Consider the following 21,742-nt stretch of genomic DNA (forward strand, 5'->3'; position numbering starts at 1 on the left):
TGGGTTTGCTTTCAGACACAAATCTATCAGGACATTTGCTGAAGATTTCCATTCATTAAAAACAGGGTCTATACTTGCATAACCTACCAGGTGGCCAGAATACCAAGTTAAAATACCAATGAACCAAGTTCTCTCCTGAGTGTATTATGCCTTTTCCAGAGGACACTCACCAACCAGGGTCTGATCAGTTGCTTGGGGAAATCGACTTTCCTCATCCAAAAGTGCAAGCAGTCCCAGGGGTTTCTGGAGGAACATGTCCAGGAGTGGGCGATTGTCTTCATACGCCACGGGGGTAGCATCAATGCCTTCATTCTGATATTCCACCTGGAGGGAAACAGATTGTGAGTCTCTCCAGCCCGACCCTGGCCTGGGTAGCACCAGGCTGCTTCGGCACACTTTCTGTATCTGGCAATGCTGACTGTATGTGGGAAACAGGCAGTTGTATGTGTGCAGTAAAAGACTCTTCTGCCTACCCCACTGCTGAAGCTTGGGTTTTGGTCTGACCTACAGGCAGCCTGTGGCAGACAGCTGAGGCAGCCAAAGAATGGGCAGTGCTGTCTCCCAAACACCAACTCGGTAAGTCGTAATTTAGAAACTGACACGGAATTGAAGGGAAGCTGAAAAGAATTACTTTGGTGATAAATATGGCTTAAACCAGGAAGAAAGCAGACTTCTACCTTCTACAAAGGATTCTGCAAAGGGAATCATCTCAGACCAGAAAACTAGAAAACTCCAGACTTCCCAGGGAAATGAATGCAAGGAGCCTTGAGTGAAAGGAGGTCGAGTTTTGTGCAGGATGGGAGGGGAGGAGGAGGAGGGCGATACAGGTTTATCCAGTTCCACTGATAAAACCAATACTGATATTTTTATTCCATGTCTTTGTGTTTATGTAATCACGGTACAATGTGTGTGTCTTCACTCCTAAAACAAAGGGCCCAGTCAGGATGTTTCATTGTTGCACTACTTCAAACAGCACAGAGTCTTGGGGTTGGAGTAGAAATTGGGGTGGAGGGGAAAGCCTCCTAGCCTTTGGCCACATGAGCATCACACCCTGTTTTATTTATCATCATACTCATAAGGGAGAGACTTCCATTTGGAGAAAACCAAGAACATAGCCTACTTCTCCCTGGAGACATCCCCACTCCCAAGTTACCGTGGGATCTGGTGTGTAGGGGTGGGGGTGGGGGTGCCTGTTGGGGAGTTAAGAACAAGAACCTGTGCCCTGAAATCAAGATCATTCTGTGTCATGCTGGAGACAATCACAGATGCTTTTAGTCAAATAAAGTAGAAGAGAATGTAGCATTTTGGACAGTGTGATGAAACAGTTTGGAAGCAACATTTAAATAGCTGGCTTGTCCCCAGCTCCACTCAAGTGAGGAGATGTAACTTTCCACAGAAATCAAGACTTTTTCTCTGGCTAAATTTACGCTATTTATTTTGACAGGACTGTCTCACCAGTGGTTTCTCCTTAGGATCTTTTACCTGTTAGCCTAACAGGGTTCCTCCTTCAAATTGTGGGCAGCTTGGAGACACCTTCCCCATCAGGTTTAACTACTTCAGAGTTCACTATTACCTGCTCGAGAGCAAAAACGTGCTGGTTGAAATAGTACTGGATTTGCTCATTGGCGATGTTTATGCAGAGCTGTTCAAATGAATTTCTCCGAAAGTTCTCGAATCCAAAAATATCCAAGATCCCTACATTCATACCATCATCTGCACTACTGCATGGGAGAGAAGAAAACAGGCTTTTAGGGAAGGAAACATTCATCTCAAGATGATGAAAATATATATGCCCAAGTGTTTACCAACATATGCACCCACTTACAGAAAAGCAGCATTCAGCTGCCTCTAAGGGAAGAAATAGTTTGTGTCTTAAACCATTCATTCCTTCAGTCTCTCAACAGTGTTTCCAGCTTTTTTTTTTAAGCAGTAGAATCCTTTAAAATCTCACTCAGAAGTTCCAGATAGAGATTAGAGAGGAACCACTCTGTTCGAAGAGGCTAGAACTGCTGCCCATTCATTCTTCGACCTTCCCACCCATTAGGCTTAATTGGAAGAATACTCTTTAGAATTTGATACTGTCAATTTTTCCACAATATAGAAACCACTAATGCTTAGGAAAGAAAAGGTAGTAGTAGCAGCAATAATATTATAAGATCCTGTGCTTTAAAACTTTTCATGAAATGTCTCATTCTAAAAACAACCCTATGAGGAGAATATTATTACCCTCATTTTACAGAGGAGAAAACAGTGACTTAAGAGTATGGGGGCTGATCAAAGTGTAGAGCTGAAATGCGAACCCAGTTTGCCCAGCTCCCATTCAAGCCTGTTCTCTTAAACACTACACTATAATAGCTCTGTCAGTCATGTGCCTCTTCCATTCTCCTGGATCCCATTCTCCTTTTAGAGGAAAAGACATGAGAGCTTCATTAAAGAAAACTCAGGAGAGGACCGAATGCTTCCTCCTGCAAACTCTGAGAGACACTGGGGTCGCTGACAGCTCTCCCAAGGCCTCTGCTTCCTGAGGGAACTTGCCATATGTTTCCATCTGGCTGCAGGAGTGTATTGATGCGATTGACAATCCAACTGAAGAGCCTCCCATACAGGGCTTTGGACATGGCATCTCGGACATCGACAGCCCTGTCGACAGTATTGGCTCGGACGATTGTCTCACCGCGGGTGACCACACAGTGTGAGATAAGGGCCTCTTGGAGTTCTTCGGGGCTGATGCAGAGAACGGAGGCAGCTGCAATAAAAGGTAAGGATGACAGCAGAGAATGTAGTCATCCAGCCAGCCAACCAGCCACCAGCGAGTCATCCATCCAGCCAGCCAACCATCCAGCCAGCCAGCCAGCACTGACTCAACATCTATGATGTCCTAGGCTGTGCCTAGGCACTTCAGATGCAAAAGTAAATAAGCCAGGTCCCCAACCCCAAGAAGTATCCAGACGGACACAGTATCTCCCAAGCGGTTCTGAAAGCTCTTCACAGGTGTTTGATGAGAAAAAGTGAGAGGAGATTATGGGCTTTGGTCAGATAGCTGGGGACTAGATTCTTTTCAAGAGTCACAAAGCACAGTAATGTATTAAAGGCAGTAAAAGATGCTGCAGTTTAACACAAAGGGTGTTTATTTAAATCACTTTTTTTCTAACTCAGGATTCTCATTCCTTGTGTCACCATTATTACCTATAGAACCTTAAAAAATAAATAGGTGCCTGCTTATCCAGATGCTGATTCAGTGGCTTCAGACAGGGATCTACCTCTTATATTTTTTCAAAAAACTGTAGATGATTTTCAAAAGTAGCCAGTGTTGACACCACTGCCAAAAGTTACCTGCTACAGAATTTCTTTTCATTTATTTGCAGCTTATGAAAAGAATACTGATGTTCTACAAGACATCCTTTGGAGAATCCTACTTAGTGAAAAAACCCACACTATACTTTACAGCATCTTGAGAAACTACCAAAGTGAAAGAAACATGCATTTTTGCTATACAGTGCACAGACATCAAACAATTACCACTTTCCAAAGCTTCAGCATTGGGCACCTCACTTTTATCGGTTTGATGTTGAGAGGAAATAGCTGCAAACTCAATGCTTCCAATATTCAAAATCCCAGCCAAAATTCTGTACACTGAGTGCACCTCCTGAAAAGGACAGCAAGAACCATGTTTGGTCATTGCCAATCAAACCAACAAACCACTAGCACTGCTAGCTGTCCACCAAAGTCCATCATCCCCCCTTTTCCTGGGCACACGAACAAGTTTCCAAAGCTCCCTTGCAGTTAGGCAGTGGAACTCAATTCTCAACAAAGGAGCAAGTAGAAAGATGTGCGTGACTTTGGAGCCCAACCTTACAGAAGCAAGCATGCCTCCTCCATGCTTTCTTTCCCATTATTGCTGGCTGGACCTCCCAACAACCCAGCCTCAACTACACAGTTGACTAGGATTCCTGAGACCAATGACTGCATGGAACAAAGCTGTTCTGCAACACGAACCTCTTACTTTGAAGTGCTTCCATAAGAGACAACTGATGTTCTTTGTTCTTTAAGCCACTTTTAGCCATTTATAATAACTAATACCAGCACCCAAATTCAGGTATGTTCTTTCTTCAAAATAAGAGAGAGGTATCTTTAACCACTTTTGAAAACAGCTTTTATGAAAAAGTTATCAGGACATTCACTGATGGTTCACTGAACATTCTGAAGTTAAATAATGGAGTATATAATTATGAATGACATCAGGAAATATTCTGACTCACTAGAAATTATCTGTGATACTGTGATATAATAAAAACATATATTTGGTCTTCACACCAATTTCTGGCACAAGAGCTAAACAACCCATGGAATTATGAGTAACAGGTATTAAAGGAGTATCCTCTGTTATTCATAATAAGGCCCTCAACCATAACTGAGTTTGTGCCAATGAGGTAACTCTTGGGGAATAGGGCTGGTTGCTAGAGAGACCACATATGTGATTAAAGGGCTGGGATTTTTAGCTGAACCCTGGACTTCCAGGGAGGTGAGAAGGGCTGGAGATTGAGTTAATCACCAACTGACAATAATTTAATCATTTATGCCTATGTAATGGAGCCTCCATTAAAATCTCTAATTGATGAGGTCCAGAACACTTTCAGCCTGTGCCAAGTGGTAAGAGGAGGTAGTACCCCCTTTCCCTTTACCTTGCCCTATGCATCTCTTCCATTTGGCTGTTCCTGAGTTGTATCCTTTGTAATAAACCAGTAATACTAAGTAAACTGTTTTCCCAAGTTTTTTGAGTCCTATCCAATTATTAAACTCAAGTTTGGGGTATTGGGACCCTAAACCTCCCATTTCATAGCCACTTGGTCAGTAGATGAACCCTAGGACTTGCAATTAGTGTCTGAAGTGGGGGCAATCTTGTGGAACTAAGCCCCTAACTTATGTAATCTGATGTTAACTCCAGGTAGACAGTATCAGAAGTGAACCGAATTGTAGGAGAATTGGTTGGTGTGAGGGGAAAAAAACTCCATGCATTTGATGTCAGAAGTATTGTGAGCAAATACAGATCATCTAAGTCCTATTTTATATTGAAAGTTCAATACATAAGTAGCATTAATGGTAAAAAAATAAAGTGCATTTATTTATTTAAACATATGTATTTCCTGTAGGTAGGCAAATATATAGCCAGGAAATTTCTGCATCTTATGCTTATAGCTAGAGAAAGGTACTTCCACAAAATATACTCAGGTAAGAAACTTGATTTAGTACTATACACAGCAGCAAACTAATAGGAACTGTCATTAGACCATTGATTAAGCATTGTTCCCAAAGTGAGCCTTCCTCTGAACATTATTCAGTAAAGCCAACAACTGAACACAGACTGTAATAGTGACATCTGCTGGATACCTGATAATGCTACAAAGACAAATGAGGATTTTAAACCAGGCTTCTACTACAGATATTGTTCTTCAAACTTCTAAATCAAAGGCAAGATGTCATGTTTTTGATGTCAAAAATCACTGTTTTAGGGCGCCTGGGTGGCTCAGTTGGTTAAGCAACTGCCTTTGGCTCAGGTCATGATCCTGGAGTCCTGGGATCGAGTCCCACATCGGGCTCCCTGCTCAGCGGGGAGTCTGCTTCTCCCTCTGACCCTCCCCCCTCTCATGTGCTCTCTCTCTCAAATAAATAAATAAAATTAAAAAAAAAAATCACTGTTTTAATCACACAACTTAAGACTGGCTAAGGAGAACATCTACCAAATGGGTTTTCTGGGATTAGTCTGGATTTAACATGACAGATCTCATCACCTTGATCAATACAATGTGAGGCTCGGAAATGCAACAAGCAAGCAACTTCCCAGAGGGTAAACACAAACTCTACAGCAGTGAGTTCTAGATCTGTTATTTCTATGTCCAGTTATCTCAAAAACTTACCTATTTCAATACTCTTAGAAAAAAATATTTCCTCTAACACACACACACTCCTATATGACAGTGTAAGCCATGAAACCTCCCAAAACAGGGCTTCCAGGCATTTCACCACTAGGGGGATTATCCCCAAAAGAAACGGCAGTTCTCCCCTGGTTGTTTCTCTGGCAATAATCTCTTCAGCACAATGCTCAGACATTTCCTCTTTTAAAAAAGAACACTACCCATGACCTTCAGTGAAAACTCTGGGGTTCAAACACTGTGAATGACTGAAGCCAATGGTAGGCTGGGTCTCCTTCCTTGGGTCAGAGAGGGGAACTTGAGAAGGGTATCCAAAGCTGACCTCATTGTGGAGGAATTAGACGCAGGGTGCTTTTTATGTTACATTTCTAGGCTATTCCACTTGACTCCTTTAGTCTTACCCTTGCATTATTAATTAGCTCTCTGGCCTAGGAATCTACATCCACCTTTATGTTCAAGTCAAAACATCACCCACATACAGTCATGATGGAAGACGATTAGTAGCATGTTCATCTGTGGGGGTTACACCTCTACCCCCCCACACACCCCCACCCAGAACTTCTTGATCCAGTCTCTTTTCTCCCTACAGCTACCTGAAGATTTTCACCTTCCTCACTTTGCTCATTTTGTCTTGCCCGATCTCCACCTATGCACCTTTCCAGGCATCCCTGCCTCTGTTACCAAATCTTGCTATGATGCTTTTTATTTCTTATGTTTCTATTTTCTATATGATAAAACAAAATAACCTCATTTAGGACAGGAAATACTATCAAGAAGATTAATGACTCCTCCAGCTGGTTTCCCAATTCATTGTTGATGAGTATGAATTCGTTTTTACCACCAATCAGTAGAAGTGGGGAAGAAAGAGCCTTTCTCTATCAACATCCCATGCAGGATGGGCTTTGCTTTTTTTTTTTTTTTTTAAGTTTTTATTTATTTATTTGACAGAGGGAGAGCACAAGCAGGGGGAGTGGCAGGCAGAGGGAGGGGGAGAAGCAGGCTCCCGCTGAGGAGGGAGCCCGATGTGGGGCCCGATCCCAGGACCCCCGGGATCATGACCTGAGCCACCCAGGTGCCCTTGCTTCTTCTTTCTTTTTCTCAGAAGACACTCCTTTCACTGATGTAGGTATTCTCTCAATAAAGTTGAGGCTAAGAAGAACATTGAAAAGGACCTTCGTTTTCTGTTAGCCTGGAGCTGATTAAGGAAGTTGCTCCTAGCTTGGTTCACAAGCATCTCATGATAGTTGTTTCCCTGGTAACTTCCCAGAAATTGTCTTGCCCTCTATCTCTCTACCTTATTTCCTTTTTTAAGTCTCTAGTTTTTCATCAGTTCTTGCCCTAAGCACCACATTAGGCCGAATTAAATGGTCTTCTCCCTTATGGGCTCTATCCCAACACCTTTCTTCAATTCCCTTTTCAGAGGTTTATAATATTTGTATCTTGAAAGCCAATGATTGGTTTTTAAAAATATTTGGGGGGTATATCAATCATACATCAATAAAGTAGTGTAAAAAAAGTCAATGGTAAGTCCTATTATCTGTCATTAAGACATTGGAAATCCCCAATTTACATTTTAACATATAACCCTTCAGTCTCTTTTCAGCAATACTCTCCCAAATTCATAATCTAGCTTGAAGAAAGGGAAAAAATTTTGCCCCAATCTCAAAGCCTTCTCCCCAACATCTTCATCAAGGGATCTGCAGTAAACATCCAATGTTGACCGTCATGCAGATAATCTGCCAAAATGTTTTCATGTAGTATTAAATATAAGTATGTTATGATAATTCATATACCAGTAAGACAAGCATAATATTAAACAGAAATAATATGGTTTGACTCAAAAAATAGGACTCCAAAAGCCTGGATCTTCATAATAGGGTTTTAGGTATAATCCCACCCCTGCCCAATCCCCTGCAAGGAACCATCATTGTTAGTGGAAGTCTCCTTCTACCAGGGAGGTTTCTTTACAATAAAGTCAGGGTCAAGTGTTCTTTCAGATACTTTTGGCTGGGGCGCCAGAATTAAAATTCATGCTCTTGAGTCCATACTATGGTTTGCTACTCCCAAAATTTTGCTGTAGGAGTTTGGGAGAATCTGAAGAATACTATGAAGATTCCTGCAGGGAACTAATGACATTGTAAGAAAGAAGGGTGACCATAATTTTTATTAAATTGACCTGTTCATTTAAGATACATCAGCTATTTGGCATCTGTTCCCTGACGACATTCAACTGAATCTTTCTGATCTTAGTCAAACTACTTTGAGTTCATAAAGCGAATTGAGTGAATTCAGCAAAAAGAGAAAGATATAACCAAAAAATTTAGGGTCAGGGAGATACGAGCCAGCCTCTTCCTTCCATTTCCAAGGTTGCTAACTGACATAAATTGGTTTATTTCCAATATGAATTAATATGGGACATGGAGAACATATATGCATACATATAATTACATTATGGTTATTCATTTTACAGTCAAGATCAGGCAGAAATTAAGTATGTCTACCACTTTTTACATTTCTTTCTTTTCATATTTATTCATGCATTCATTCATTTCTACTCTTTTTTTCCACAAGGGTTAGAGATGGCTTATTTCAAGGACACATACTTAGCATATTTTTGTTTTTAATTTTGTTATCTTAAAACAGCATCTGTTTAAGTGTTATTTGCAGTACATCTTTATTATTAGAACAGAGCCATCATACACCTTTTAAAGCTAGGACTAATCTCTTCATAGTATTGTATAACTATCTTTACACTCATAGAAAGCAAAATATTTTTGAAGATTTTGTTTATTTTAGAGAAAGAGAATGTGCATGTGCACAGGCAGGAAGAGGGGCAGAGGGAGAGGGAGAGAATCTCAAGCAGACTCCACACTGCGCATGGAGCCTGACATGGGGCTGGATCTAATGACCCTGAGATCATGACCTGAGCCAAAACAAAGAGTCAGACACTTAACCGACTGAGCCACCCAGGCACCACAAAAGCAAAATATTATAACCTTATGGCTAATTTCTCTATCTGTTCCTGTACCCTTTTAAGGTAGTATGCCCTGAACACTTTGGCATGAGCCAGGTGACCTTAAATCGTTCTACTGCCATCTCCACCATGCTTGGACTCTTCTGGTGATGCAATTTGATAATAACCAGCTCCATAAATTAATAACCATAAAGGTCCTTTAATAAGGCTGGTACCTGTTTAACTGCTCTCCTCTAAGGAGCCAAGGGAAATATAGTTCTGTTTTTTATCTGACCTTTGGGATTTTCCACTGTCTGTCAGTCTAAAGTCAGTGGGAGGCCAAAAGAGAAAATTAACAGCTGGCTAGAAAAAAGGAAGATATTATTATGACTAAAATCAGCCATGCTGGGGAGGGAAGGGCTGGCCAAACTCATTAGATTACAGAAGCAATCCTTTACCTAGAGTGGCTGTCCCAGGGTAACTGGAGTGTCTTGTAATCTAATCCCTTAAGATTTAACACTCTCACCTACCTCCTAATCATTCACCACCTTTGTTGAAAAAGCAAGAGAATCTGTGTATTTTGCCAAATTGATGGCACGAAGCCCAGAAACTATGACATAAATGTATCACAGAATAATATTTGAACCTAGGGTTATAAATATCTTCTGTCACCCCTGGCATATATTTAATAGAGACAGCCTGTATCTAGTAAGAGTAGTACAGTACTTAGAGCTAGAGGTAATAATGTGCATCTGTGTACCATAGAGAAGGAAGTGACTGCAAGAAAGTTGAAAAGGTTTAAATCAATTTGTTCTGGGGCGCCTGGGTGGCTCAGTCATTAAGCGTCTGCCTTCGGCTCAGGTCATGATCCCGGGGTCCTGGGATCGAGCCCCGCATCGGGCTCCCTGCTCGGCAGGAAGCCTGCTTCTCCCTCTCCCGCTCCTCCTGCTTGTGTTTCCTCTCTCACTGTCTCTCTCTCTCTGTCAAATAAATAAATAAAATCTTTAAAAAATAATAATAAATTAATTTGTTCTGGTGCACAAGGAGCTACTTGCACAAATACATTTCTGTGACTGGGTGTAACCTACATATCCCTGTACTTCTTTTACACAATTCACTTTAATGGCTGGAACAACCCCAACCCAGGAAAGGGCAGTATTGTTTTGGTGTTTGTTATCATAGCTGTAGTGAACTGATAACCATGCTAACAATTCACAGGCAGGAGGCACTTACAACAGTACTTCTACTTTAATATTCACCTGTGCATCTTGTTAAAAATCAGATTCTGGTTCAGCCATTCTTAGATGGACCTGAGAGTCTTTGCAGACTCTGCATTTCTTTCTTTCTTTCTTTTTTTTTTTTTTTTTTAGAGAGGGAGGGCAGGGAGGGGCAGAGGGAGAGAAAATCCTAAGCAGGCTCCAATCCCAGCAGGGAGCCCAATGTAGGACTTAATCCCATCACCCTGCGATCATGACCTGAGCCGAAATTAAGATTCAAACATTTAAATGACTGAGCCACCCAGATGCTGCCCCCCTCACCTTTGATTTTTTTTTTTGAGAATCTGCATTTCTTTCTTTCTTTTTTTTTTTTTAAGATTTATTTATTTGTTTGAGAGAGAGAGTGCATGCGGGACAGGAAGAGGCGGAGGGAGAGAGAGAATCTCAAGCAAACTCCCCACTGAGTGTAGAGCCCAACTCGGGGCTTGATCCCACAACCCTAAGACCATGACCAGACCCGAAAATCAAAAGTTGGACACTTAACTGACTGAGCCACCCAGGTGCCCTGAGAGTCTGCATTTCAAACAAGCTCCCAGGTGATGACAATATTTCTGGTCCTCCAATCATACTCTGAGGAGCAAGAACTTATACATGATCAGATGACAGGTGAAAAGAAAGGATCCTCCTCCAAGTTAGAACATTCACATCTTCGCTCACATTGATCCAAGAATATGAACACTTGAGTTTCTTTTTCCCTTGACAATCACTTACCTTGTCAGTGAACCCTATAATCCTGAAACAATGCTGAATTGCTTCAAACTGTCTTCTGTAAGACTCCTTGGAAGTTATGTCGTGTATCACCCTTCCAGTTTCATCAGCTATATACCTAAATGGAGTATGACCAAATACAATGAGCACTGACTTGGCAAATAGCACCCCGAATACCAGGGCATCACTGGGCTCCTTCTTCACCAGGGCATTTCCCTTTCAGTCTAATAGTGAAGTGGAATAAGTGTGCACATGGTGGAGTAAAATGGCTGCAGTTAAGTTTCTGAACTTTCTCGAAAATGAAAATGGTGAGATGTAGTTCCCGCCGTCTCATCCTGGGTATTTCAACTTAAGAGACACCAATGTCCAGTTAGGAAAAACAGTTCCATTTATTTCTAAGTTTTCTCAATTGCTAGTTACACATTCATTAAAAATCAACAACTAAAACCCCTTATGCTTACCTAGGAGGCTTTTCCTCAGGAAGTCTGAACTCAGAAAGTTTCTTCTGGTGATAAAGACCAGCATAAATGTAGTAAAATATATGAAAATTTTTCTCTCCCCTGAAAAAAGGGGGGAGGGGATATTATTAATAACATATTCTGCTCCCGTACTTCAAGTAATTTACACCATTTCCTTTCTGTGAAAAATACTATCCTGTAGCAAATTTGTATTTTGAAATATGCAAATTAAATAGGCCACATCCCAATTATAGAACAGGAATAGTGATAGGATTAGTATAGTAATTGTCACAGTGTCACATTATGAAACACACTTATCTTTACGCAGAAGGAGGTTTTACAGAATGGAACATTCATACTTAACAGCTCAGGTTACACATGTTTAGAGATCGTTCTAGCACAGCCCAAACAACTATGCATCGGTGCCACTTGCTTTCTGTTTGTAGTCCACACTGCTTAAGAGACAGTGATATCCAGCTTAGAGAGATATCAGCCAATCTCCCTATTTTACTGGAGCCCCAGACCGGAAGTGGCTCTCCAGTCCAATGGCAAGTTAGGGAGCAGAACTGGTTCCAGAACTGAGGTCTCCACTCTTTCAAACTTGTATTCTTTCAAAGCGGCATGCACCAGTCCCCTGGTCTCCTGTCCTCCACCCTCTTTTAGGCCATATTGGCCAAGGTCCTTTCAGATATGTGCTACTCTAAGTGTGGTCTGTGGATTGCTGTCAGCATACATGTCTAGACATTTTATAGCAAGTGACATTGCCATGACTTCCAAGAATATAATAATTCTTTGGATAATTCATTTTCATTATGTTTTACAAGGTTATTAGCTCACAACGGATTGAGAATTTTTTTAACTGGTCCTTCAGCATAGACAGTTTGAAAAGCCCTGCTCTGGATCCCTTTCCTTCCTCTGGAGGAGGACTGTCTCTTCTGTTGATACCCCTAGGATTTGGCAAATCCTCACCTTGGTCAACTTAGCTCTATGGAAAGAAATCTTCTTTCTACTCCTTGTTCCCTTCTGTAACATGGGCCCCACACTTTTCTTCAGTTTCTCCTGGGTATCCTGGTCTTCCTTTGGTCATTTATCCTGTCATAGCTCTTCTGGTGTGTTCTTATTCCTGCCCTGTATTCTAGATGCCTCTGTTTGCCATTTCTCACTCATTTGTTCCCTCAACTAATAAGTTTACCAAGTGCCAGTCATGGTGGGCACGGCACCATGGTGCCAGGGATACAAGACTATGAGATTTCATGTCTTCTGGAGCTTTCCTTCTAGTGATGGAGTTAGAGGAAACAAGAAAACGTGTGATGAGGGCTTTGAAACAAACAAAAGGCTGAGATGAAGAATAATGTGGGGGGATAAGGGCTAACTGTATCAAGTCAGGAGAAATAACACTTAAGCCAAACACTGAAACATGAGAAGGGGTTAGGAAGAGCTACAGAAAGAAGGGGGAAAAGCATTCCAAAGACAGGGAGCAACATATACACAAGGGCTCTGAGCATGATACCCACATAGAACCAAAAAAAAAAAAAAAAGAAAAAGAAACTGCTAGTGAGAAGGGGGCGGGCAGGGCCAGCCCACACCAAGCCTTGTTAGGCCATAATCAGAACTTTGTTGATTAGGCAATTAGAATTCTTTGAAGCAGTTTAAACTGGAGCCAAGGTGCACTGTAAGTGTATGACATGAGTAGATCCATGTTGAAAAAAGTACATTCTAGCTGCAGGATGAAGACTAGACTGTAAGAAGCCAAGATGGATACAGGGAGACCAGTCAGGAGGTCCAGGTGAGACAGCAAGTGACTTGGATAGGTAGTGATGATAGTGATGATGGAGAAGAAGGGTAAGATTAAAGATTTATTTGGAGGAACAACTGAAAGAACATCTTGAGAGAATGCATGAAGGTGGTGAGGGAAAGGGATATGGAGTCTGCCTCCTAGGTATCTAACTTGAGCATCTAAGGATGATGGCACTATTCACGGAGATGGTAAAGCCCTTTTAGAGCTTTATTAGTCAGTATGGTACAAATATCACTTATTTTTTAAACTCTGATAAATGTGCAGGCTTCAGCTGACCCATCTTGCTCTTGCCTTCTTATAGTTTTTTTGCAGATATTTCTAGTGTTCAATTCTTCTGAATATTGCCTACCAATATGCACCCTTAACATGAATTCAGTTTAGTTTTCATCCCTGTATCTATCAGGTTTGGCTAGGTTTTGTTGCAATAACAAACATCCCAAAGATCTTAGTGGCTTAACTCAACAGAAGGTTACTTCTTGCTCAGGGTACATGTCCACTGAGGGCCAGCAAAGGGAAGGGAGTGTGCTCATCATAGTCACTCATGGGCCCAGAGTGATGCAGTAGCCACCATCTTGCACTTTGCCAGAGGGTCTTGCCATTAAATGCTCATTTGCCAGAACTGGTCATATGACCACATCCAACCCCAGGGTACCTAAAAGGGAAATCCTACATGTGCCTGGAAAGGAGCAGGTGAGAAAGGTGAGTTGAACAGGACCTGCACAAGCCCCATTTTCTCCCCTCACCCAATATCTTCAGTCTATTTTACCTCATCACTGTTATCATATTGAATAGCAGTTTAATAATCATAATGTTATATTAGATACCTATTATGTTTCAGATTCTATGTTTGGTATAAATCACATATCTCATTTGATTCTGATAACAGCCTTGTATAGGTGACTTTATTATGCCCTTTTTGCATATAAGGAAAATAACGTATGAGGATATTACATTAAGTGACATAAACAATAAGGGACATAGCTGTGATTGGAACCCTCTTCATACTATCTTTGTAAAAGACATTTGTACACAGAAAACCGTGTTTTCCATTCTGTCAGAGGTAGCTCCATAAACTTTAAAACCACCCTAATTTGGGGAGAAAGAAGCCAGGGACCTCATAAAAATTAATCAAGAAGCCACAGGGAAGCTAAAATAACTCTCACTCTGTCTTTTTGTTCATTTGTTTACTTGCATGCCAGCCCCTATTTTGTGAGGAAACTGCAGAGGAGGACGCTTGAGTTCTGACCCCAGAACAGGTGCTGTGGATTCTCCTTGGACAGTAGCTCTCAGATTCATCCACTTCTCTCCACCTCTCTCTCCACTGCTACGCTTAGTCCAGGCCAACATTCTGTCTCACAGGGATCTGGCAACAGACAGCCTCCTAATGGTCTCAACACGATCCCTACTGCATCTCCTCCAATCTATTTTCCCCACTGAAGCTAGAGTGATCATTTGAAATGCAACTTGGGTTTTGTCACTCCTCTGCTTGAAAACATTAAATGGCTTCCTACTGTTTTTATTTTTTCTTTAAGATTTTATTTGACAGAGAGAGAGAGAGAGAGCACACAAGCAGGGGGAGTGGCAGGGGGAGAGGGGCAAGTAGACTCCCCGCTGAGCAGGGAGCCCAAGGCAGGGCTCAATCCCAGGACCCCAAGATCATGACCTGAGCAGAAGGCAGCCATTTAACTGACTGAGCCACCAAGGTGCCCCCCTACTGCCTTTGGAATAAGGTTCCAAATCCCCAGCCTGGTTCCAAACCCCAGCATGATCTGGTCTTAGGCTCCTCTTTGCCTATCTCCCTCATTGGGAGGAGCACTACTTTGCTGACCAATTCCCAGTGATCCTCAGGTCTCAGATTAACTGTCTCATACACAGGGAGCCCCTCTCTTCTTGGACGAGGTTGTGTGCCCTTCCTTCTCCTCTCTTACCTTCATAGCACCTTATATTGTTTCCTAGTGCTTATCCTAATCATTCTGCATTTAAGTTTATTTATTTGTTTAATGCCTGTGATCCTCCCACCCCTCCCCCCTCCCCATCCCCCATCCACTCTGAGCTCCATGAATACTGCAACCTTGTCTATTTTGCTTTCTCTTGCAACTCCAGCAAGGAGCACAACACTGGCATACAAGAGGCATTCAGTAGATAACTACTGAAAATACAGGACACCATGCTCCTGAGTAAGTATGGTGTCCTGCAATAATAATAAAAAGCATAGATAGCCCTCTAATAATATGTACCACACAAGGCACTTTTTAAAGTAATTTTATACAACTGAACTCATTAGTCTTCACAGCAAACCCAGGAGGTAGGCACTACTGGCATCTCCATTTCATAGATAAGGCACAGAGAGGTTAAGTGACATAACCAAGGACAGTAAATGTCAAAGCCAGCATTTGAATCCAGAGAATTCCATACTATTGATCACTATTGCTAGACCACTCTTCTTAAAACAAAATCATTTTTTTCCTTTCTCAATCTAGGGAAAAAATTAGTATGTAGAATATTATCAGTGTTTTAATAGACAAATTCAATGTTAAGGTATCTAATTTTTTTATAGATTTATTTATTTGAGAGAGCAGAAGGAGAGGGAGAGAGAGAGAATCTCAAGCAGACCCCGTGCCAAGCATGGAGTCCGAAGCGGGCCTCGACCGGAGCTGGATGCTCAACCAACTGGGCCACCCAAGTGTCCTGGTACCTAATGATTTATATGTTCACAGTGTTGTTAAATTCTACCTGATATAACCAACTCAAAAGAAACGGGCATACTAATCCCAAAGTACTCCCACCCCAACCATTTGTACTTGGTCTGCAAACATCTTTTAGGTTAAAAATTACCACTTATCATACCCTTGCTTAAATAATTCCTTGTCCTTGGACAGCTTGGCGGTGGGGGTGGGGGGCACAGGGTGCTAAGAATAAGGGTGAAATGAAGCCATTAAGATTACCAGAGCCTCCTGGTGTATCTTGCAGAGCAAAAACAGAGTGATAAAATAATGCACCTACACTGCCTGTTTTATGACTCTGGATTTTTCAAGTAGATATTCAGAGATTCTTGCCCCCATCACAGCTCCAGTTGGTGTAAACATCATTTCCAGATATTTTCCAAAACGGCTGGAATTGTCATTGATGGCAGTGCACGCATTTCCAAAGGCTTCCACCAGGGAGTTCACTTGCAGAATTTTCTCTCTCAAGGTCTGATTATTGGCCTGTGCCAAACAGACAACAGTTAAGAGGAGCTTCCAGAAATATTACCTTAGCAAAATTGCCAGGCACCCATCCTTACCCCCCAAAATTCACATTATCCTTTTGGGAAGAACTTCACTTGGGACAATTAGCATCAACCACCAGCACTGTTTTCTCAGACAAGCAACTCCCCAGGTGCGCAGGTGTCACATGACGCTAGATTAGGTTATCGATTTTCACATCCAGCCACACTTCACTTAAAATCCTTGACAGAAAAAATGCCTAAACAGTTTACAAAGAGTTTTATATAGAGGGATCCCATAACTTTTCTCAGTCATCCATTATAATGTTCATTAAACCTCATCTGTAGAAAATACTCCTTAAATTCTTAGTCTCATAATACACTAATTCTGAGTCTAAGTAACTGCTAGACCATTTTTTAAGTCATTCCTTCAATGTCCATTTCCCCAAGCTAAAAATTTCCTTCAACTTTTGCTCAAAGATTTCTATTTTCCAATCCTTTAATCGCCTTAGTGGCTCTCCCTGATCCTGTTCCTAGAGTTTAACCACTTTTACTACTTAATGGCTAAATGTTTCTATTACATTGAAAACATAGAAAATTGCTGATAATCTAGTAAATTCGTGCTGGCATTATTTTCATCACTACATGGAAGAGGGATGGCCTGCTGACAACTTAAGAGGCCTCGTTATCAGGAAGTAAACATAATAAAGATGGAAGGTTGTTATGTAACCACTAATGAAAACCAGTATTCCCATCATTTATACAATATGCAGTTACACTGGCAAGGATTCTAGCCACGACACATAAAACAGGTAGTCAATACCTTTCCCAAGAAAGTCAAATGCTGAACAATCAGGTGGGCACTTTCCGTCTTCCCAGAGCCACTTTCTCCACTGATGACGATGCACTGACACAGAAAATGGAGTGAGAGTGATGAATTCATAGCACAGTAAACAACTTGTATGTTCAGGGATGGTTTTCATATAATATCCACTACTGTACACCTTCATTTTTTCACTGAATGATTTATCTTAGGAATCTTTCCATTTCTGTACACTGAGAGCTTCTTCAACCTTTTCACAGCTGCTTGGTCCATTGTACAGATGTACCATAGTCGATTTAACCAGTCTCATATTGATGGATACATAAGGAGTATACTGCAGTGAATAACCCTATACATAGGGCATTATATTTACATGCAGGTTCTTCTATAGAATAAATTCCTAGAAATGGGTTGTTGAACTAAAAGATATTTGTAAGTTGGATAGAGAGTACCAAATTGCTTTCTTAAGGACTGGGCCAATTCATGAAAGTGCCTGTTCTCCTACAGCCTCACTAATAGGGTATGTTGGATTTTTTGCCAATCGGAAACATAAAAGAATGGTCTCTCAGGGTAGTTTTAATTTGCATTTCTTTTATTATGAGTGAGGTTGAGATCTTTTCATATGTTTAAAATTATTCATATTTTCTTTTTTGTGACCACCCCATATCCTTTGCCTGTTTGTTTTTCTTTTTTTGTATTACTGGTCTAATTATCATTGATTCCTAGGAGCTCTTTATGTATCAAGAAGATTAGTAGGTGTGGTATAATAAAAAACATGTATTTGGTCTTTGTCTCTGGTTCCTGGCACAGAGCCCCTAAGACCCTTGGAACTTCCTGAATCACAGGGGCAATAGGACCATCTCTTGTTATTCACAAAAAAGTCCCTGTCAACCAAACCTAACTGCTAACCAGGTGGTTCAAAGTAGAGCCCAAGACAGCTTCCCAAAAGCTGCTGGTCACCAGAAAGACCAAATACATGATGAAAGAGTGGAAACTTTCAGCTCCATCATCCCAACTTCTAGGGAGGAGAAAGGGACTAGAGATTGAGTCATAAAAACTCTTAAACAGCAAGATTCAGAGAGCTTCTGGTATGAACATTTTGATATGCTGGGAGGGGACATGCCCAGAGAAGGCATGGAAGCTTTGCACCACCCCTCTCCCCTTGTATCTTGCCCTGGGTAATCTCTTCCATTTGGCTGTTCCTGAGTTGTATCCTTTATACTAACCCAGTAAATTTGAGTGCTTTCCTGAGTTGTTCCAGTGAACTGTCAGACTTGAGGGTGGTTGTAGGCTAGGAAGAAGTGCAGGTTGCCTGGGCACCCCTTTTGTGGCTGGCATCTGAGATGGGGGCAGTCTTTGGGGCTGAGCCCTGACCATGTGGGGTCTGTACTAACTCTGGGAAGTGAGTGTCAGAATTGAATGGAATTGAACCGTTGGTCATCCAATTGCTGTTGGAAAATCAAAGAATTGGTTGGTGTTGGAAAAGACAACCTTCAGTGTCAGAAAAAACACAGTGGGGCAACTTCTCAACTTGAGAAATAAATGTATCTCTCTCCATTGATTTCCTCTCTATGAAATCCATGGACATTTCACAAGTCTGTGGGAAAGGTAAGAATTTAGAGAAGCCAGGTTTCTAACCTATAGTGAATCCATGTACTCCATTTTGTAACTTGCACGGTTATAGTTTCACCTACTCCTTAACCAACCCATAGCTGAGACTTCACAGATCTCAGGAAATTTATACACAGTAACTCTCTCACAAAACTTTCTTACCAGTTTTATTACTTATATTTCAAACAGACTAAAGACACAATGGAAAATATACATATTGAAAGTAAAAGAAGGGTTAAGGTTGGATATATCACCACCCTGAGTTGGAGGTCCAAAGAGGGAAGCTGTATGGGTGAACTCTGTGTTTAATTAGCATTGAGTTTAAAATCTGTTCAGTCTTTACCAAATCCACCACAATTTCTCAGCAGCTAAATGGTGTGGGGCTTGATCACTGTCAACCTGTGTGCAATATTTCATACAAAAAATACCAAACCGTGAAAATTCTGAGTCCTTAAGAAGAAGGAATTTCATTTATGTCATTCTACATTCTGTTTTTATTACAGTTGTAGTAATGTAATCAGGTTTGTGTTGGCTCTATGTTCTCACATTCATATTAGAAACACTCTTAATACATTTTATCAGGGAAACTGAATGCTCTTCATGTGAATGCTTCACTTTACCCAAAAGAATTTTCACGTTCTCTGGCTGCTCTAACTTTATCACTGTTCCTGTTCCACTGAGCTACTCTTTCATTTTCTATTTCCTTGAATCAGCACCAGCAACCAGAATGGAGTTTTCAGGAAGACGTAAGAGCTGCAGAGGAAGACAGTACACATCCTACTGTGTGACTTGGCAGGGAAGGAAGGAGAGGTCTTACCTGGTCTTTGCTGAAAGTAACCATACACTGGTAAGCAGCATCTGCTGAGGCAAATATGTGGGGAGGATTTGAGGCACGTTTCACCCCATGATAAAGTCTGGAAAACTGAAGAAAAAAAATTAATTTAAAGAAAACTTCTAATGCTCTGGTACCTGTTGCCCATGAAACCAAGGCTCTGTCACTTGTTAGGGGAGTTGTAGCATCAGGAAGGCTATAGAACCACAGGCTCTGGAGTCTGTAGGCTCCATAAGTTCAAATCCCAGTCCTTCACTTACTAGTTTCATGAGCTTTTGCAAGGGAGTTAACTTCGCCATGCTAAGTCTCCTCATCTGCCAAACAGCTTTAGTAATTGTGCCTGCTTCACAAGATTATGAGGAGTGAGTGAGATAAGTCAGTGCCTGGCATGTAGCAAGCACTAAATGAATGTTAGCTATTACTATTATGTCTTGTTCTAAAAAGCTGCTCCTGAAAGAGAAGAATTCCATCTGCGTTGTATTGTTATCTGCAGGCTGGGGTATACACTGCTAAAGCAGCAGCAGTTTATTCTCATTTTCCCCTTCTTTTCATTTTACCTTGTGGTTTTTAATTTCCTATTAAGGAGCAACACACTCCCACAGCACCCCTTACCTGTGGAGAGTATATGCTTAGATTCTGGAAGGGGTTTAAGGCAATTAAGATGTCTCCAACATATGTGTAGATCAGCAAGTCCACATAACGCTTTTGCAACTGATGAATAATTGTATCCTAAGAAGAAGATAGATAGTACTGAGAGTAAACATTATTTCCAACCAAGAAAGAATTTTAAAAATAACAACAAATTTAGTCTCATAAGAATGTTTTTTTCTAAAAGAGGAAAGTAGTCAATTTAAATCATACAGTGACCCTAAGGATCCTCAGTGCAGATATTTGCCTTGGGAGAAGAAAAAAATAGAAATATGCTGAAAGAATAAGGTCCACTTAGGACTTGCTAAAGGACACCGAGATAGCCAACAAAGGTTTTATTTGTTATTATGAAAAACTTGTTTTATCCATACAAAATGCTCTCCTTAGAATTTGATTTAATAGGCCATTCCTATTGAAAAAGTATAGAAAAAACAGTAACTTCATTTCTCAAAGCATTGCACTTAAAATTTATGTGGTGGGAATATGGAATCGAACACTTCAATATTACACTTTAGTGAATCACGCACTGTAGTGAAAGGTCTCTAGAGTTAGAATCAGCAAAAGCAGTTTCAGTGCAATTAACAGTTCTATTAAACATGCATACTTTAAATGGGGATATCACAGCTTCCAAATTTAGAATTCAAGCTATATTATCCTTCACTATTTCCCTAAATAAAGCTACTCTTTATTAAGAACAAACAACTATCTTGACTTAAGAGTGAAACTGCACTTTCCCCAAAACAGAAAATAATTTCTGGTGATGTAATAAATCATTTAGGCTCACAATATAAAGGGCTTTATTGGAAAAAATCCAAATCCTTTCCTCTTCATCATTTAGGACATTTGGGGGACTATAAATGAACACAACACAGGGTCATAGTCACAGCAACCAAATGCTCCCTGAGCTTCACCCTAAGGCTATACAAACAATTTAATTTTCAAGTGACCTTAGGAGAACATGGTCTACAAGAAAAAGGTCAGATCATTCACATGAAACAAATGTCATCAGTGAGAATTGCCTACTAAATATTTAGTACCTCATCCAGAACCTCTAAATTGACCAAATCATCCTCAAGGCAGTATTTTTCAGCATCCTCCACGTGATAGGGTCTTCTGGTATGCATTCTTTCATGCCTAGAAATTTATCCAGAGAATATTAGCATTAATACAGTAAAAAGTGTAGCAGAATGTAGACCACAGAAATGTTTCATTCACAATCTTCCCACGTGACATGTACAGAGACTTCAGAGATGCGGACAGGAAGAGCAAGTGCAGTCCAGGTCCCCAAGCTGCAGGGCCCTCTCCCTGTTGCTGTAGAGCTATCTGGGGTAAGGTGAACTCCAGACCTCAAGGTTCCCTGCTACCACAGGGAGGAATACTGCCAAATGGGCCCATCTAAGACTTATATCTGCTCTTCTTAAATGCCAACCACAGCCTTTCTCGAAATAAATATCTCATGTTCTTTCTGCTCATTGTCTGGTATATAGTTCTTACCCAGG

At 41.0% G+C, this 21,742-nt stretch overlaps 1 protein-coding gene across 2 annotated transcripts in view; it reads right to left on the minus strand.

Moving 5' to 3' along the window:
- The window catches only part of MYO3B (myosin IIIB), a 382,159-nt gene that overhangs the window by 198,896 nt on the left and 161,521 nt on the right, over nucleotides 1–21,742 (minus strand). For both annotated transcript variants that reach the window (XM_088022122.1, XM_088022121.1), the window contains exons 9-19: nucleotides 21,281–21,377; nucleotides 20,208–20,324; nucleotides 19,581–19,685; nucleotides 17,153–17,236; nucleotides 16,128–16,330; nucleotides 11,330–11,428; nucleotides 10,872–10,986; nucleotides 3,520–3,646; nucleotides 2,536–2,746; nucleotides 1,574–1,721; nucleotides 171–324 (exon numbers count right to left, since the gene is read on the minus strand). In XM_088022122.1, coding sequence (XP_087878248.1) covers nucleotides 171–324; nucleotides 1,574–1,721; nucleotides 2,536–2,746; nucleotides 3,520–3,646; nucleotides 10,872–10,986; nucleotides 11,330–11,428; nucleotides 16,128–16,330; nucleotides 17,153–17,236; nucleotides 19,581–19,685; nucleotides 20,208–20,324; nucleotides 21,281–21,377 — 1,460 coding nt within the window. The remainder of the gene's footprint in view (nucleotides 1–170; nucleotides 325–1,573; nucleotides 1,722–2,535; nucleotides 2,747–3,519; nucleotides 3,647–10,871; nucleotides 10,987–11,329; nucleotides 11,429–16,127; nucleotides 16,331–17,152; nucleotides 17,237–19,580; nucleotides 19,686–20,207; nucleotides 20,325–21,280; nucleotides 21,378–21,742) is intronic.

Source organism: Eumetopias jubatus, unplaced genomic scaffold (assembly GCF_037043125.1).
Source record: "Eumetopias jubatus isolate StellerSeaLion01/CBP00866 unplaced genomic scaffold, mEumJub1_p1.0 scaffold_3, whole genome shotgun sequence".
NCBI classification, from domain to species: Eukaryota; Metazoa; Chordata; class Mammalia; order Carnivora; family Otariidae; genus Eumetopias; species Eumetopias jubatus.